This window comes from Eurytemora carolleeae, unplaced genomic scaffold (assembly GCF_000591075.1).
Source record: "Eurytemora carolleeae unplaced genomic scaffold, Eaff_2.0 scaffold576, whole genome shotgun sequence".
Taxonomy (NCBI): domain Eukaryota; kingdom Metazoa; phylum Arthropoda; class Copepoda; order Calanoida; family Temoridae; genus Eurytemora; species Eurytemora carolleeae.
Genome location: NW_019396693.1, coordinates 126,315 through 145,558, shown reverse-complemented (window position 1 = coordinate 145,558; position 19,244 = coordinate 126,315). Strand labels below are relative to the sequence as shown.

Genomic DNA, 19,244 nt, shown 5'->3' with positions numbered 1-19,244 from the left:
AGATAAATATCTAGTGGGACACCTTGCAGATTATAATCTACTGGGACACCCTGTAGATTAAAATCTAGTGGGACACCCTGTAGATTAAAATCTAGTGGGACACCCTGTAGATTATAATCTAGTTGGTTACCTTGTAGATTATAATCTACTGGGACACCCTGTAGATTATGATCTAGTGGGACACCCTGTAGATTAGAATCAACATTTTCAAAATTGTCCTCTGCGTAACTGAATACATCCTTGCAATAAATTCAAATGTCTGTCTAAAGTTGAGAATTTGTATACTTTGAATTATACAAAATAATACTAATACTTAGAGGCAGTGCACACATGGATCAGTATTCGCCTTTTTTCATCTAATGAGCTTTTGAAGTACTTGAATAGAGATTAATTATGTCAATTTTCTTCTTTGTCTCTGATGTATTAATCCATATTTTCTGTTGAAACCACTGTAATATATATACTATATAGTACTTATTATTTGTAACCTGTTGTCTACCTATCATATATTATCCTAATCACTTGTTGCGGTCAGTTCATTAGACGAAATATAGACAATATAGACAAAAGTTTTAAAAATTTAGAAAGAAAAACAAAAATATCTCCAAAATTGTCTCGGAAATATTTAAAGGGCACTATTGTGCATTGGACATGTAACTTTTTAATTAGAGGGTCACTTAACATTACTTTGACAGTGTCTTTAAGATAAAGTATGTATCCTCCCCTAATTGATAATTGTTAAGGTCAAATCGTTCAATGTTCCAATTGTGATAGACGCAGATGGTTTGTGGCATCTTACAACCAATCCGGGGATTCTCAAGGTAACATCACTCTCAGGACCCATGGGGGGAGGTGACGATATTTTTTTCCATCCTTGGCATCGCCCTCTCATCCTATTTTTCTGTTTAAAAAGCGTAATAATACAATTTTGACTAACAACTTTTTTCTTTATCTATACGAAACCCTCTTAGCACTTGCCAAATATGAATTTAAAGTTAAATAAAAAAATTTTAAAGGCATGTCCGATACCCTTAAAAGTTTTGTTTGATCAAAAATGAGTTATTCATAAATTGATTATTTTTAATCATAGTTTCTCTATAAACGTCAATTGCGGATTTATGCTATAAAAACAGAAACAACGGAGGAAAATGTTAGCAACGAACATGCAGGAAAAACCTCGACATTTTGCTTATTATTACCTCAAAAGAGATTGAAAGAATACCGTTTATACCGTATATATTTGTATATTTTACATCATGACTTACACTGTCTCGTATATATTTGTGTTTTTACATCATGATTTACACTGTCTCGTATATATTTGTGTATTTTACATCATGATTTACACTGTCTTGTATATATTTGTGTATTTCAATCATGGTTTACACTGTCACGTATATTTGTGTATTTTACATCATGATTTACACTGTCTCGTATATAATTGTGTATTTTACATCATGATTTACACTGTCACGTATATTTGTGTATTTTACATCATGATTTACACTGTCTCGTATATATTTGTGTATTTTACATCATGATTTACACTGTCTTTCTGTTTAACCATGAATGGATCCTATAAACCCACTTAATTGTGTAAATTTTTGAGGTCATAGTGTACAAAGGCTAGACAAGATTACAAAAAAAAATAATCTATAGCTGTTTCACAAGAAGTTTCAACGAATTTAGTATAATCTAGATGTATAAATAGATTCTAATGACCATTAATTAGAGATTTTGGGGCGTCGTAAGCCCGCCCAATTATTTGGTTTGTCTGTGATGCGTGTATAAAATACCTATTTAAGACTTAGAAGCATCTCTTAAAAAAAATCTAAAGCGGCCGAGCCTTATTTGCCAATTGAATAAGAGGTTTATGGTGTTAACTCAATATTGCTCACCCACCCTGATACCCCTTGTGTGTGTGGGGGGGGGATTGCCAGAATGCGCTTTAAAAATGTTATATTTGTAAAACAGTTTTAAATGGTTTACGGATATACAATAATTTCCACCCTTTGGTGGTTATTTTTGATGGGGTCTCGGCCTTGATTTCCACGGAATGATGGTTGATCTTTTATTTATTTATTTATTTAAATGGAGGGAACTCATTTATTTAGTATCGTGGTTGTTAGTTGAAACCTTCACAGATTCAAATAAACTAGTTCTTGCCAAAAAAGATTTTTTTAATCCCTTTATCTCTGAAACCCGATTTTGTAGATCTTTGATATTTTAAACTACGAATTATGTTATATTAATGAGTCCAAGTTTGAAATTACTAACATCTAATGTTTACGACATCAGAGATTAGTAAAGTTGAGATTTTTGCATTTCCATCAATTTTCTACCATTACTGAACACCGGCTAAGTTGTCTTTGATCAATTCTAAATGTGAGAACATTTTGAAACACGGCAGGTGGTTTCTGGAATTTGTTTACTATTGATAGATTTCGAAAATCGTGTTTTTTAACTTTTAGTTAATGACTTGAAATTTCTTGAAGAAAAACTAGTTTTTAAGTTATTTTTGAAAACATAAACCCCTGATTTGAGGGTTTTTACTTCGTATTTTATTTTCGCATTCAAAATCTTAATATTAAGTAAGCATCTGGTTTCTTTTTTCTTACCATTACATTTTGTTTGTCAAGAAATTTCTGGTTTCTATATTATATTTTCTATTGAGTATGTTTGTAATATTGTTAAAATGTGGGTTTTATTGGTGTATAAGTGTATATTAGCATACGAGGATAAAAATAATATTTTATTATTGTATTATCGACAAACCAGTAAATAAACAGTCCACCCCCCCTCAACTTCCTATCTTTTCCACCTATTTGATTGCGCATTTTTTTTAACCTTTTTGATTTGTAAACTTTGAGGATTAAATTAAGTGAAAAAATTGTATTTATTTAATTTTGAGTTTTCTTTTTGTAAAAAAGCGGCCAGTTTTCAATTTGAGAATTTAAATGAAACCATTTTTCATTCATAATATTATTTCGGAATAAAATAGAATTAAGATAATGTATCATGCTCTAGCCTGAACATGAGGTAGAGAAAGTTATATTATCTAGGAACAGGGATTTAAATATTCAGGGGCTTAGTGGGTTGTTGTTATGGAAAAAGGGGGATTTGATTTTAAGGGCATTAAATAGCAATCTTTTTGCTTAGTTTTAAGTGACGTTTTTCATGTCGCCAGTTTTTCTTTAACACAAAATAAATTTATTTCTGTTTTACATTCACGAATATCTCCCAAATAAATCGTCCAGACAACATTTCAATTTCAACCGGTATTAATTTTTCCTTGGGTCATAAGCCAACACAAAAAAAATGGACTGATGAGTTTTGCAGCTTTGACGTAATAAGCTAAATGTCAGCTACTCCTGGATCTAATAAGCTAAACCTCAGCTACTCCTGGAGCTAATAAGCTAAACCTCAGCTACTCCTGGAGCTAATAAGCTAAACCTCAGCTACTCCTGGAGCTAATAAGCTAAACCTCAGCTTCTCCTGGAACTAATTAGCTAAACTTCAGCTTCTCCAGAATTTAATCAGCTACACAGCTACTCCAGGAGATAATTAGCTACACAGCTACTCCTGGAGCTAATCAGCTACACAGTAACTTCTGGAACCAACAAGCAACTCAACTAACAACTTCACAAATTGCTAGTTGTGAATAATGATCTATCATCCCAAGAACTTTTCCATAAATACTTACAAGGAGATATGTATCAGTCTCGACTACCTCTATGCTCGAGACTTGGGAAGGACTTCCGTAGAGGATTAAATCCCCCAAAGAGGATTATGAAATCCGTTAAAGAGTAGGTTTGGATCCTGGACCCAGAGAAGACCTACTCATCTTTTTCTCCATCAATACACTCGTTATTGTCATGTATTTGTACCTAGAAGCAATAAATGTACTTCTAAAATATGCTATTTATTAATCTCTGATTTAATATTTGTGTATCTGAAATGTTAACATTATAATGTTGAAGTACCTTGTTTTGTTAACGTTTATCCTGTACTGCATGGGTACAAGAAGGCTGTGTTTATATTTGTATTGTACTGCAGAGGTAAAAGAAGGCAGTTTTTTTATTCGTATTGTACTGCAGGGGTACAAAAAGGCAATTATTATATTTGTATTGTTTTGCAAGGGGTACAAAAAGGCAGTGTTTATATTTGTATTGTACTGCAGGGGTACAAGAAGGCAGTAATTATATTTGTTTTGTATTGCAGGGGTACAAGAATGCAGTGGTTATATTTGTATTGTACTGCATGGGTACAAGAAGGCAGTGGTTATATTTGCACTGCAAGGGGTACAAGAGTTTTTATATTTGTATTGAACCACAGGGGTACAAAAAGGCAGTGATTATATTTATATTGTACTGCAAGGGTACAAGAAGGCAGTGATTATGTTTTTATTGTACTGCAGGTGTACAAGAAGGCAGTGATTATATTTGTATTGTACTGCAAGGGTACAAGAAGGCAGTGATTATATTTGTATTGTACTGCAGGGGTACAAGAAGGCAGTGTTTATATTTGTATTGTACTGCAGAGGTACAAGAAGGCAATGTTTTTTATTTGTTTTGTACTGCAGGTGTACATGAAGGCAGTGATTATATTTGTATTGTACTGCAGGAGTACAGGAAGGCAATGTTTATATTTTTATTGTGCTTCAGTGGTACAGGAAGGCAGTGTTTATATTTGTATTGTACTGCAGGGGTACAAGGAAGCAGTGTTTATATTTGTATTGTACTGCAGGGGTGCAAGAAGGCAGTGATTATTTTTGTATTGTACTGCAGGGGTACAAGAAGGCAGTGATTATATTTGTATTGTACTGCAGGGGTACAAGAAGGCAGTGATTACACCGAATGCAATGGAGTTCTCCAGACTCGTTAAATCTATTCTCTGCAAGGTAAATTGATAAATTTTTATATATTTTTTTTCTTCAAATATTTGTTAATCATTTCTTTACAATATTATACAGTATTCATCGTATATATCAATAAAATGAAGATTTGGATTTATATTTTTTATTTCTACCAAGCTTTGTAGCAGCATGGAAAACATGGAAACAATCAACAGCTTCTCTTAGTTTAAAATAATAGTTGTTTAGAAATCAAAACTTGTATTGATATAAACGCCGAACACTGTAGTTTCCAATATATATTATATGTAGAGACAAAGGACAAAGTATTGTTATAAACCTCATTATTCGGAAAGTGCTTAGGATCTCCAGATCCGCTGAGTCATTAACATATCTCTGGATTAGGATTCACAAAATAATGGTAGAGAACTAATAGTAGTGATAGCAGGAGTGTATATTTTTAAGAATTTCCCCCCCCCCCATTTAGTTTCCCCAACTCAGTGAATAAAACCTCAAACTAATTTTTTACGCTCTGCATAAACATACCTGACTGGAACAAATGATTTCCAAATCATTTTTCAGGAATATGTACGGCGTACACCCCTAAGTATTATTAAGGAAAATATTCCCGGTTTCAATCTTTGAAAACGATAATTTCAGTCAATTTCTTTCCTTGTCTTTGCTGCACACATTTACCAGTACAATATAGTTTCAGTAGAAATAAATATTTCCATATACTTATTAGCCCCGATATAAAGTTTTATCTCATACTGCCATGCAATTTCTATTGGTTCAGAATAGACACCAACCACATGACTGAACCCTGATTGGATCAGGCGCTAATGGAATTGCATACAAGTGTGAGTAGCTTCTAGGGAACTCCTTACTCCAAAAATCTCAATTTTCAGATTTTTATTGTTGCTCATATATAGGTTTATAGATACCATTGTGAACCAGGCAAGTAAATTCTAGAAATTATATGTCTATAGTGTAAACAGTCATGATATTTATTAAAGATTCTCTTAAAAAGGAAAATAAATAATAAAACTAATAAACTCTTGTTTTTGTATTGAAGAATTACTTACTATTGCTACTTAAAACCAGTTTATTAATAAATAATACACTAATGAAGAATGATGAATATAAATCGTATATTAATTGTCAATATCTTTGATAATACATAATTATTTCAAATTAATAGTTGTTTTAACATGAATATTCAGAATTCTATTCGAAATGAAATATTTAAAATAATATATATATATATATATATATATAGCTAAACCAGAAGGTTAAAAGATATTTTGAAAAGACGACATCTAGTGCTCTATCTGTGTTGTTATTAATTTATGATTTTATTCCCAAAAAAAATCTTGATAAAATAATTTACCTTTAGTCAAACTATATTCGAATATGAAAGACTAAACATTTAAAACTATTCAGAAATGTTGATGTTGCGTAGGCCACACTGTTAATTACAACTTATTCTAGGATATACCTCCTAATGGACTACCTGACCCTAAGCTAGTGGCTGAATTATCAACTGCACTGGGTCATGTGACTGTAGTTCACAAAGGTATATTTTCATGTAGTGTTAATTTCAGCCCCAATCTTGAATAAAAAATTTAGAAAATTTAGAAAACAACTTTTCATCTTTTTATCTTTTTACAGTGCTACCCTCAAAGTATTTGAAACAAATAAACGATTCATTCATCTTTTGTTTAATAAAGGGTTAATATTCTCCACCTCAAATAATAAGTACAGGGTTACCCCTTTAATTCTCAAATATCAAATACAGGGTTAGTGGTTACCCCTTCTTTTCTCAAATATTAAATACAGGGTTAGTGGTTATCAAATACAGGGTTAGTGGCCGGTTACCCATTATTTTCTCAAATATTAAATACAGGGTTAGTGGTTACCCCTTCTTTTCTCAAATATTAAATACAGGGTTAGTGGTAACCCCTTTAATTCTCAAATATCAAATACAGGGTTAGTGGTTACCCCTTCTATTCTCAAATATTAAATACAGGGTTAGTGGTTACTCCTTCAATTCTCAAATATTAAATACAGTGTTAGTGGTTACCCCTTCAATTCTCAAATATTAAATACAGGGTTAGTGGTTACCCATTATTTTCTCAAATATTAAATACAGGGTTAGTGGTTACCCCTTCTATTCTCAACTCTTTAATACAGGGTTAGTTCTTCAACTTCAACTCTTAAAAGATAAAGGAAATATTCACTCAAGATAAAAGTTAATAAAAACATTGAGTAAACCAAGATCTCCGGAATTAGAAACACAGGTCTATATTACCTCTCTAAAAGGTATGCCTGAGATCAAGAAGCGTTGCCATCTGATAATCGAAAATTGTTGTATTATATTTATATTTTCAAACAGGTTAACAATCCCTTTAATATGTAGTAATTGGTGTAGTTCCTTTGTCATAAAAACGTTTATTACTCAATTTATTTCTGTTTTGAACAAAAATGTTAATTCAGGTGGGATAAAAAGTAGGGATACTGTCACATGGTTATACATATAATTAGATTAATCTAAACATTCCAGTAAATTAGCTCTATCTTGATTATTCCAGTAAGTTAGCCTAATTTTGATTATTCAGAGATGGAATTTAAATAATTTGAGCCGCGGTTTAATTTAAGCGCCGGCTTAAATCTTGAAACATTTGATACAATTTTAAGTGGAACCAACCATATTTAAACCGCAGCTTAAATTTAAACCGCAACTCAAATTCTTTAAATTCGGCCACTGGTCTATTAGTTTGACATATAGGATCGTACTATCATCAATATTCTATAGAATCAAGTTGATTTGAAATTTGTTTATCTAACTGTAATGGATATGCTCTGTATACTTTATAATATGTAAATAACTGTATGTATACTTAATACTGGTTTAAATACATGTATATTCTATACTGCGTATTAGGAATCCACGATATAATCTACAATGGTATGAATACTATATAATATACTGTATCAGTGTATAATGTATACTAGGAATCCACGATATAATCTACAATGGTATGAATACTATATAATATACTGTACCAGTGTATAATGTATACTAGGAATCCACGATATAATCTCCAATGGTAAGAATACTATACAATATACTGTATCAGTGTATAATGTATACTAGGAATCCACGATATAATCTACAATGGTATGAATACTATATAATATACTGTTTCAGTGCATAATGTATACTAGGAATCCACGATATAATCTCCAATGGTAAGAATACTATACAATATACTGTATCAGGGTATACTGTATACTAGGAATCCACGATATAATCTCCAATAGTATGAATACTATATAATATACTGTATCAGTGTATAATGTATACTAGTAATCCACGACATAATCTCCAATGGTCTGAATACTATATAATATAGTGAATCAGTGTATAATGTATACTAGGAACCCATGATATAATCTCCAATGTCAACAGTATAACCCTCAATACAAAACCGATAATGAAGAAAACTCTATATTTCCTGAAAAAATATATAAATAATAGCATATAAAATTGTTACAATGAATGTTTATAATGGAAAGATTCTTACGATCTATTTTGAGATATTGGAGGGTTAAATCGTCGGAGAGTCCTAAGACGTTTTTTTTAAACTTCTGAAAAGAATGACAATTAATTTTTAACGAAAGTCACTAATTCTTTATGTGAAAATATTCTTTGTTTAACTTTTGAAAATGGATGAATTCACAATGTTTTAAGTTATTTACACTCCGATGGGGAACAAAGGACTGGAGCCTAAAATTATTTTGTTTGGACTTAAGTGTTTCCGAGAGGGGTTCTAAGTTAAAGACTTTGCATACATGTATCATAGTTTATGGTTGACAACTGTAAAATATACTGTATACTGTATTGTTGTTAACCATTAACTTTAAGACCTCAACTTAAAATCTCCTCTCGGAGAAAGCCTAACCAAATTTTCAGCCCGCATTCTCTTTGTACTCCGTCCCACTGAGCTTAAAACATTTTCGTTTATTGTGAAATCATCAAAGTTAAGCAAGAATATTTTCATATGAAGCATTACTGAATTTCGTTAAATAATCAACTGTAATTTTTTTCAGAAGTTTAACAAAAAACGTATTTTGATACTGATCAACAATAAGTCTCCCCCTATCATACCTAAATAAATCGTAAGATTTTTTTTCTATTATTAATGTTCATTATAACATTGTACAAGTAACCATGACCTATAATTTATGTTATTTTTTAGGAAATAAAGCTTTTGTTATCGATTTTCTTGAGACGGGGTCACTCTGTTGTGTGTATTTGCGGCCGAACAGAAAGGAATTATCTGGACAGAATATATTTCCCTCACCGGAATTCCGAACGGCCTTTTAATCCAAGTTTATCTGGTGTGTTGCTGTTATCTGTCAACAATTGTGTATACTAGGAGCCCTTGATATAATCTCCAGTGGTCTATATACTATATAATTTACAGTATATTAGGAACCCATGATATAATCTCCCATGGTCAATACTCAATATACTATAAAATATACTGTATACTGTATACTAGGAGCCCTTGATATAATCTCCAGTGGTCTATATACTGTATAATATACTGTATACTGTATTGTGTATACTAGGTACCCATGATATAATCTCCAGTGGTCTATATACTGTATAATATACTGCATACTGTATTGTGTATACTAGGAGCCCTTGATATAATCACCAGTGGTCTATATACTATATAATTTACAGGATATTAGGAACTCATGATATAATCTCCAATGGCCTTGTATAATCACCAGTGGTCTATATACTATATAATTTACAGGATATTAGGAACTCATGATATAATCTCCAATGGCCTTGTACTATATACTGTATACTGTATACCAGGAGCCCATGATATAATCTCCAATGGTCTATATATTATATACTGTACAATATACTGTACACTGTATACTGGGAGCCCATGATATAATCTCCAATGGTCTATGTACTATATAATATACTGTAAACTGTATACTAGGAGCCCATGATATAATCTCCAATGGTCTATATACTGAGATCTGTGATACTGCTGGCTCTCCAAGAAGATGTGGTGGGCAGGTAATACATACAATGGATACCAAAATATAGGAGAACCTAAGACGACATAAACCATCTTAAAGTGTTTAACGTTTATTTAAAGATTAGTTTGTAAAGCTTGTTAACAATAATTTAGTTTGCAACCAAGTAAACAACCTTCATGTTTTCTACAATTTTGTTTATTTATTCAGAGATGTCGTCTTTGTGTTCATTTATTATTATGACCAGGCACAAATTATTAGGAAGAGGGAAGGGGGAGGAGGGTTCATGAATTTAAATTAAAGTTTTGCATGCTACACTATAGTATATTTTTCTTAATTCAGTCCCTTAAAATGTTTTTTAACTAGGCTCCTAGGGAGGGGGGGACAAAATTTGAACTGTAAATTCAAAGCATTTGGCTTCTTGGATACTTTAAAGGTACATATATAGTCCAATTACCTTTCAAGTACTACTTTATCTCTCATTCAAACAAAACTAGCAGATCAAAAAAACTGCCTCCCAACTACGAAAGGGGCCCAACAAAGTCGGTTTATCTGGTTTAGTATAGCTCTGAGTTCTAGGGGGGGGGGGTCTACGCCCCTCCCCCCTTCCTTTACAGGTTTTAGAGAGGGGCACTGCCCCCCTTTCCCCACCCCCTGTATAGGCCCTTGGAGAAAGAATCGACCGTATGAATATACATACATGCTTTGCGGACGGTACTCCATTTGAAAAAGAAATATGCTTATCCTTAACTTGTCTCAGCCTGAAATTTAAAAGAGTGTCGTTGAACAAAACTCTCGAGTTTCCTTTTTGGGGTGGTAACATTTGTGTAGATTTTGATTTCAGAGATTCGACAAAAAAAAATGAGAAAATAAAATAATATTTCATAACATAAATATTGTTATTCACAAAACTGCCTAACCCCATTCGTGAAATCCGGGTTTTAAAACTGGCTTTTAGAACGATACACTGTCCTAAGTTATGGGCTCAGATTTACAAATACCGCGTATATGTATTCAGAATAATTTATTGTATACATTACGCAGGGAAAAAAGTAGGCTGAATAACGCCAAACAAACATTTTTAGGAGATGCAAAAATATTGGAAATACAAACGTATTCTTTAATCATATGAAACATCGGTCTTACTTGATATGGTATAGTAAAACACGTTTAAAAAATTATAAGACTACCTTAAAAACTCTTTTTAAAATTGAATACCGTCTGCAAACATGTATAAATCATATTGTATGGCGGGCCGTGTCGATTCCGTGTCGATGTTACATGGGATGTTGTTCCACAGGGTGACCTACTGGCTGGTTCTCTAGCTACATTCCTTCACTGGTCCTTGGCGCACTCTGACCTACCAGCTCCTGGACCAACTATGATTGCTGCGTGGGGAGCATGCCGGTTAACTCGAGGCTGTGCTGCACAGGTAGATTGAGTACAAATCCATACAATACGCATACTAGTTCCAGTAGACTAGAACTAGAAATATAGAATGTAGCATACTAGTTCCAGTATACTAGAACTAGAAATGTATAATTCAGCATACTAGTTCCAGTAGACTAGAACTAGAAATGTAGAATGCAGCATACTTATAGTTCCAGTAGACTAGAACTAGAAATGTAGAATCAAGCATACTAGTTCCAGTATACTAGAACTAGAAATGTATAATTCAGCATACCAGTTCCAGTAGGCTGGAACTAGAGTAGATTAGAACTAGATATGTAGAATGCAGCATATTAAGACTAGAACTAGAAATGTAGAATCAAGCATTTTAGTTCCAGCGGACTAGAATTATAAATGTAGAATGTAGCATACTAGTTACAGTAGACTAGAACTAGAAATGTAGAATGTAGCATACTAGTGCCAGTAGACTAGAATTATAAATGTAGAATGTAGCATACTAGTTCCAGTAGACTATAACAAGAAATGTAGAATGTAGCATACTAGTTCCAGTAGACTAGAACTAGAAATGTAGACTAGAACTAGAAATGTAGTGTAGACTAGAACTAGAAATGTAGTGTAGACTAGAACTAGAAATGTAGTGTAGACTAGAACTAGAAATGTAGTGTAGACTAGAACTAGAAATGTAGTGTAGACTAGAACTAGAAATGTAGTGTAGACTAGAACTAGAAATGTAGTGTAGTCTAGAACTAGAAGTTGAATGCTGAAAGGAAAGATAGTTTTCCTATCCATGTAATCTTTGAATGCATGGATGTCAGAATTATAAAATATTGGCCTTAGCTTTAATTTTAATCAATTCTTGCATGCTTCAAGTGTACTTTCAATCTCTTCTCTCTAAACTACTAAACTTGAAAATTTCACTTTAAAAAGTTCAAGTTCACATAAAATCTTATTATAAATCAGTCGCAAATTTATTTAGTGATTTCATCGGAAACTATACATTTTAGTAAAATATTTACTATTTGGTATCTGGCATCACTAAATTAGGTGTTTTGGGATCAATAGGTTCTTTCATCAAGTTAAAGAAAGTTTTTGTCGAGACTGAATAAACCCTATCAGTGGTCTTGTTTAAACAAGAAAGCAAGGTGCCTACAAAGTACACATTTTTATAAACAGTCTGCCAGAGCATTCATTACAAGAAATAATCATTACTTCTTTATCAATGGTGAGAAGTGACTAAACGATTCGTCGAAGACAATAAATTTTTCTGAAGTTTTAAAGATTTTTAAAGACCATCCTTAAACTTATTGTTAAGTTTTTAAATTAAAAAATCCGAAATGTTTCCGAAACCTTTTTTCCAAAATGTTTCATAAATGGTGTAGGCCAATTTTTTTAAGTACAAGAGCAAGTTACCAACAGGGTAAACTCACAACTTAGATATTTTCTGAACGCGGCAAGCGCGCGTGACTCCTATAGGTAATTTGCCCATAATTCAAACCAAACTCTCGTTCAATTTTTCTTAAATATTACTGATGAGTGGTTAATAGTCATTAGGGAATATATATTTTGCGCATTTAGTTTGTTGAGACAACGTTTATGAATTACTGTTGTGATCTTGCCAGGCTACATTTGTTTCATAAAGCGTGCTGGGTCTATTTTACGATCTACGCTTGGTATCCAGACTGGACAGTACGACTGAATACATTTACATTATACAGTAAATGTTGTAACTGCTTATGCGTAAAAAAATCCCAATTATTGTTTATATTTGGGAAAATATACTCTTGCGAGTTAAATGTACTCCTGTATGCTGAGTCCTTTAGCACCTGATCCAATCATGGTTCAGTCATGTGTTTGCTATCTATTTTAAACCAATAGAAATAGTTTGGCGGTAACATCTATCTATCTCATTATCCAATTAGAGATATGAATCCTTCAATCGGCGATATCAGTAAATGGTATTATTTACTTCTTCTGAAACTTAAGTGGTTGGGATAGTATAAGTGGAAAATTTAGTTTTTAGAAAGATCAAATGTTTCATGATTTTTAACAATTTTTCAACGTTCATCTTTTATCTTTTTATCCAGGCATTTAATGAGTGCGGCAGATCAGCGACTACTACAGACCTCATTAATCAGATACATGCAGGGAATATATCAATAATAATATATTGTATATTTGTTATTAATATCATATATTTAATACATTTTATAATACATAATTCATGAAAGTACAATTTATTCTTTTAAATATCCAAAATAGTTCATCATTAATAAGAATATAGTACAATTCAGTATTATTAATGCATATAATGCAATTTATTATAAAGAATATCAAATGCTACAATTTCTTATTAAAAATATATGTACAAAAAAAAACACAATTAATGTAAGTTAATTCTTTTGTTTTTTATAGATACTTAATAGTTATTTTCCATAACTTGATATTTTTTATTTCTTTACTTTCATTATCATTATCATTATCATTATCATTATCATTATCATTATCATTATCATTATCATTATCATTATCATTATCATTATCATTATCATTATTATTGTTTGCCAGAGTTCACAAGATTGTATGAGAATGAAACCTACTTATAAAGGAAAAGACATCAGACACTAGACAAGAGACACCAGAAACTAGACAAGATATACCAGAAACTGAATCAAGGACACCATACACTTAGGAAAAAAAATTGCATTCTCTGGATGTCGTCTTACCTTGCGATGTTGAAACTATAAAAGATTCAAGCATATTCTGTTCTCCTGTAAATAATAAAATGAAAACCTAACTATTAAATCGATTGATCAATTGATTACTTTATTGATTGATTTGTTGATTAACTATACAGCATTTTCTCTTATCATGACGCCGTTTTACATTGTCTGACCAAAGTGTGCAACTTGGAAAGTTTTTATTGTTAAAGAAAATGAGCTTTGGCCACAAACTCAAATTGTTTACCTTCTATATCTTTGCAACCCTATATCGTGAATCTTTGTTTGTTTAAACTATGAATTCTGTCAGATCAAATAGTTTACACTGTAAGGTTGCAAAGATATAGGAAATCGAAAATTTCAATTTGTAGCAAAAACTCGGCTCCTTTCCCAATCTCTGTAGTGTAAGAAATATTGTATTACAATTCGGGGTTTTGGATTTTCTTAGTTTGGGACGAGTTTACAAATTTTGCAGAGGAAACAAACTTCGGGGAGGTTTTGATTTTCTTTGATAAAACTTCAAGCTGCCAATTTTCAGATCTGAGAATTAAAACAAAGAATTCCTCTTTCGAAATTTTTCTCAACCAATATTGAAAAGAAACCAGAATAATATTTCATAATATTTTTTTTTCAAATTAATCGATGAACTCATTAGTTATCAGTTTTGAAGCTGTGATTTTAGTTGATTTGTTACCAAGAATTTATACTAGATTGGTTATTGGTTATTTTACTCGAAATCAAGATTTATTTAAACGGTATAAATCTTCTGTGATTATATTTATAAAAACAGTTGTTTGTTTTTCCTCTTCAAATGTTCATACAGAAACATATAAAACGTTCAGATTAGAATCTTTTAAAAATCTAGCTTCATCAAAAATACTCCCTATAAAATATCTTTAGTACGGCAAATTTGATAAACTCTTTATTATTAAAAAAAAGCATAATTGTGTCTTCGAAAAAAAGAAAAAAAATTCTTGATTTTAAAAATAAATCACAATTTTAATTCGGCACGTCTAAAAAATATCCAAAAATTAGTTGTTCAGTAAAATCTTATATATAGGACCTTTCGCAGACTATCCCTTTAAAATGTGTTTGTTATTATGCTTATACTATCTACATTACACTTTTATTCATAATTAAAGCAGCTAAAGCGTTATGTACATTTGCTGTTCTGGGTTTGTTCAAGTCGAAATTATTTGTAACAACGATTTTGTGTTGGCATGTACTGTACATTCTACCTACGATATTGCTGTACATTGTACATTCTACCTACGATATTGCTGTACATTGTACATTCTACCTACGATATTGCTGTACATTTTACATTCTACCTACGATATTGCTGTACACTGTACATTCTACCTACGATATTGCTGTACATTCTACCTACGATATTGCTGTACACTGTACGGAGTACACATGAACTTGCCAAACGTTCATAAGTTATTTTAATGCATTCCAGTTTGCTGTGTTTTTGAAATTTTAGAATTATTAAAATTTAAATGCAGTTTAAAGATTTTAAATATTTTATTATCGTATAAATTATTGTTGAAAATATACATTTAAATCCTCAAAAAAAATGTTTATTTTTGTCTGTGTGATTTAAAGTTGTAGGAGCTGTGGAATGCATTTCTTGATGATATTTTAAAGTAAATTCGTCCTTAAAGTTTTAGTTTAATGTTTTATTATGATTATACAGAACATAAATCAATGAAACCTTTTTTAGCATGCTGCAGAGGGATGGGGTCTGAATTGGCATTTATTTAATTTATGAATTTCTACTGGTCTAAAGCATATATTTTTACGATGAAATCACAAATAATAATTTCAAATGATTCATTACCTACAGTCAAATCAAGGAGTATGGATAAGAAGGGAGGTAAAACTGACGTGGCCCGCCCTACTATATGATTATATATATACATGTCTTGCAGACGGTACTCCATTTGTACAAGAAATATTCAGAATAGGTTATTACATCAGACAAAAATTTCTTAATCAAATTAAGTATCGTCTGCTAAGCATGTATATACTATATATGGTAGGGCGGGCCGCGTCAGTTGTATCTCCCTTCTATTTCATACTCCTTGATTCAAACACGTACACAGAACACTTGGTCAAAGTTCATAATGCATTCTCTAAAAACGATACTTGCGGATTTTATGCAACAGAGACAAAGAAAATACTCGTCAGAATTCAACAGATTTTATGATTTGAAAACATCAATATGTTGACAGTAATAACCATAAAACTATGATTGGGAAGACGACTTTTAGAATCAAGTTTTAACTTTAAAAAGAGCATGAGACACAGCAGATCCATTTCACTAATTTAGTGACTTGATAAGTGTCTAGTAAAACTATTTTCTGGTTATTACTGTAATTATTCAGATTGAAAGGTTATCTTTGTATGCCACTGTTTGAATAGACCATCATTTGAAATTATGTTGACAGTCCCTTTTGTAATCTTCTTGGAACCCTAAGCATATTGAGAAGCTTATAACTTTTCACAATTTTGAGTTTTTCTGCAAGATTGCATTTTATTCTTAAAATAAAATTTTGCTTAGAGTATATATTTTAGAAAAATGTAACCCTCCCGTCCCCCTCTTTTAAAGGGTTTATTTTCTACAATTCCAGATTGTATGATTTAAGGTGGCCGAATTTTAAGACATTTAACAAATTTTAACTCTAAATGTAAGACAGAATTTGTTTAAGAGTGGTAGAAAAATGCGGGAATCTGACGGGGGGGAATTACCCAAATAAATCTGGACAGTTAAGTAAATGTAAATACTTAAAGAGTCTAAAGGCACAAATAAAAAGTTTTAAATTCGTTCTAAAACATGTTTCGAGAAACTTGTTACTCTCATTCAAGGTTGTAATGCAAGGAAAGTTAATTGCATTTGCGTATACTCTGCGTACAGTATTGAAACCAGTTCTCTCTGGGCGGAATTTGTAAAATCAAGAATAGATGCATCAGTGTTTGTCTAGTATCCGAGGAAGATAAAAGCACTTAATTTTGATAATTTTGAAAATTCACATAAAAGTTTCCTATGACCAGAATAGTTCATTGATTATTTTTGTGAAAATTGATGGCTGTGACATCCGTCTTGAGTTTACCTTTCCGCCCAAAGACAGTACACTGTAGTACAAAAAATACGCACACCTCTGAAATAACTTTCCTAGCATTAGTACCTTGCTGTAGGACCTATTGAGTACGTTAAGGCCACCATATTGATGTTTGCATGAACCTTGGAATGGGGTGAGAACTGCAGTAGAGTATTTGTTTATAAAAATTTAGTTCATATTCCTAATTTCAAGCTTCTCACAACAAACATTTGCTATAATTATTGACTCAAAGAAGTTCGTAGTAAGATTTCGATTCTACTGGAGACCACCGGAGGGATTTTATTTTCACTGGAGGGGTTTAAAAAAATGCNTAGATGGGCATCCTTCTCCGTTCAGTAGAGATGGGCATCCTTCTCCGTTCAGTATAGATGGGCATCCTTCACCCTTCAGCGAAGATGGGCATCCTTCTCCGTTCAGTATAGATGGGCATCCTTCTCCGTTCAGTATAGATGAGCATCCTTCACCCTTCAGTGGAGATGGGCATCCTTCTCCGTTCAGTATAGATGGGCATGGTTTATAGGTCTGCTGTTAAACATTTATGGTTTTTGAATTTAAGATGTTTTCTTTATAAATGTATGATTTAAAAGTTTGCTAAATTTACATGCATCACAAGAGAAAAGAATTGTCTTTTGATTTGTAAATTTATTATAGATTCTTGTTTCTAAATAACCAAAGTCTTTTTTTCTTTAATGGGAGTGACCGGCTATGTAGGGTAGTTGAACTGAGTATGCAGTGTTGTCGAAAACTTCTTTAGGATTCATTTGAGACATATTTCACTTTTTAAAGATCTGTAAATCCTGAGTTTGAGCGCAAATTTGACGTTCAAAACTCCTGATTGGTAGGTGGATACGCTTTCAGAATTAGTTTTTTCTTAAATTATTAAATAACGACAACGAAATATAAAATAAAAATTATACAGTAATCTAATTAGATGGCTAGGAACATATTTTACAAAAGAAATTTGTCAATAAATCAATGCTAAAATCGATTATTTCGTTTTCATTATTATATTGAATTTCTAATTTTCTTTGAATTTATTCGCAGATTTCTTCAAATTCTTTAAATTTCGCCTTTTCAATAATAATTATAGAAAATCTGCGAACATCTTTGTGAATAACGAGAAACTAGAATAATGAGATAATAGAAACTAATAATTGAACAAGATTACTTATTGTTGATGATAAGATTAATTTTTATTTTCTCAAAATGTTCCTAAACATGACGTCTGTAGTTTATTATAGAATATTTTTACATTTTATGTCGTCGTTAATTAATAATTTAAAAAAACTAATTCTGAAAGCGTATCCACCCCCAAATCAGGAGTTTTGAACATCAAATTTGCGCTCAAACTCAGGATTTACAGACTTTTAAAAAGTAAAATATGTCTCAAATGAATCCTAAAGAAGTTTTCCACAACACTGCGTCCTCAGTTCAACTACCTTACATAGCCGGTCACTCCCTTTACATAGGGTCGACATTTCTAAAAGATATTTACTTGTATATTTCAAATTAGTCTATGTAGTTATTTTCTTGCATTTTGTTAAAGAAACTGAACAATAAGTCTAATTGTCTAACCTCTATAGAGTCAATACCAGTACTGCAACCTGACGTTATATTAGGCATGAAAGATATTCAAACTAAAAAACTATAAAAGCTATAAAAGTTGCAAAGATACATTGATTTTAAAATTAGAGTTTGAGGCAAAAGCGTATTTTTTTCTTACTCTTGCAAACGGTATTTACCAAAGCCTTTTTCTAAAACAATTTAAGGAATTGTTATCATTTCTATTTTTTACCTTGTATTTTATTTTCCAGTAAAAAAGTTGCAAAGTGTAAAAAACGCAAATCTTAGAGCATTTGAAAATTTAAAGAAAAAAATCTAAAATCGATGCCCAACCCCAATGGGAGACGTTAAATCTTATTCTACTAAAAAGTTTGAAAAAGTAAAGGAAATTGGTGCCCTTCTTTAAACTGAATTTTACTAGCTTATCTAAATGAATTCAATCTAGATAAAACCGGTTTAATTTCCGGAACTCGGCAACACCAATTTCCCTCATTTATTTTAAACTCC

General features: G+C 31.7%; 1 protein-coding gene and 1 long non-coding RNA gene across 3 annotated transcripts in view; both read left to right on the top strand.

Annotated features, from left to right (window-relative positions):
* The window catches only part of LOC111707462 (ATP-dependent (S)-NAD(P)H-hydrate dehydratase), a 61,035-nt gene extending 46,745 nt beyond the window's left edge, over positions 1-14,290 (top strand). For both annotated transcript variants that reach the window (XM_023480574.1, XM_023480575.1), the window contains exons 10-16: positions 744-821; positions 4,829-4,900; positions 6,344-6,428; positions 9,883-9,962; positions 11,223-11,354; positions 13,417-13,477; positions 13,898-14,290. In XM_023480574.1, the coding sequence (XP_023336342.1) occupies positions 744-821; positions 4,829-4,900; positions 6,344-6,428; positions 9,883-9,962; positions 11,223-11,354; positions 13,417-13,477; positions 13,898-13,935 (546 nt within the window). In that variant the 3' untranslated portion in view covers positions 13,936-14,290. The remainder of the gene's footprint in view (positions 1-743; positions 822-4,828; positions 4,901-6,343; positions 6,429-9,882; positions 9,963-11,222; positions 11,355-13,416; positions 13,478-13,897) is intronic.
* Positions 14,291-14,354: 64 nt separating this feature from the next.
* LOC111707464 (uncharacterized) lies at positions 14,355-14,804 on the top strand. The gene is made up of 2 exons (XR_002766442.1): positions 14,355-14,453; positions 14,588-14,804. It is a non-coding gene; the product is annotated as an uncharacterized LOC111707464 (long non-coding RNA).
* The last annotated feature ends 4,440 nt before the right edge of the window (positions 14,805-19,244 follow it).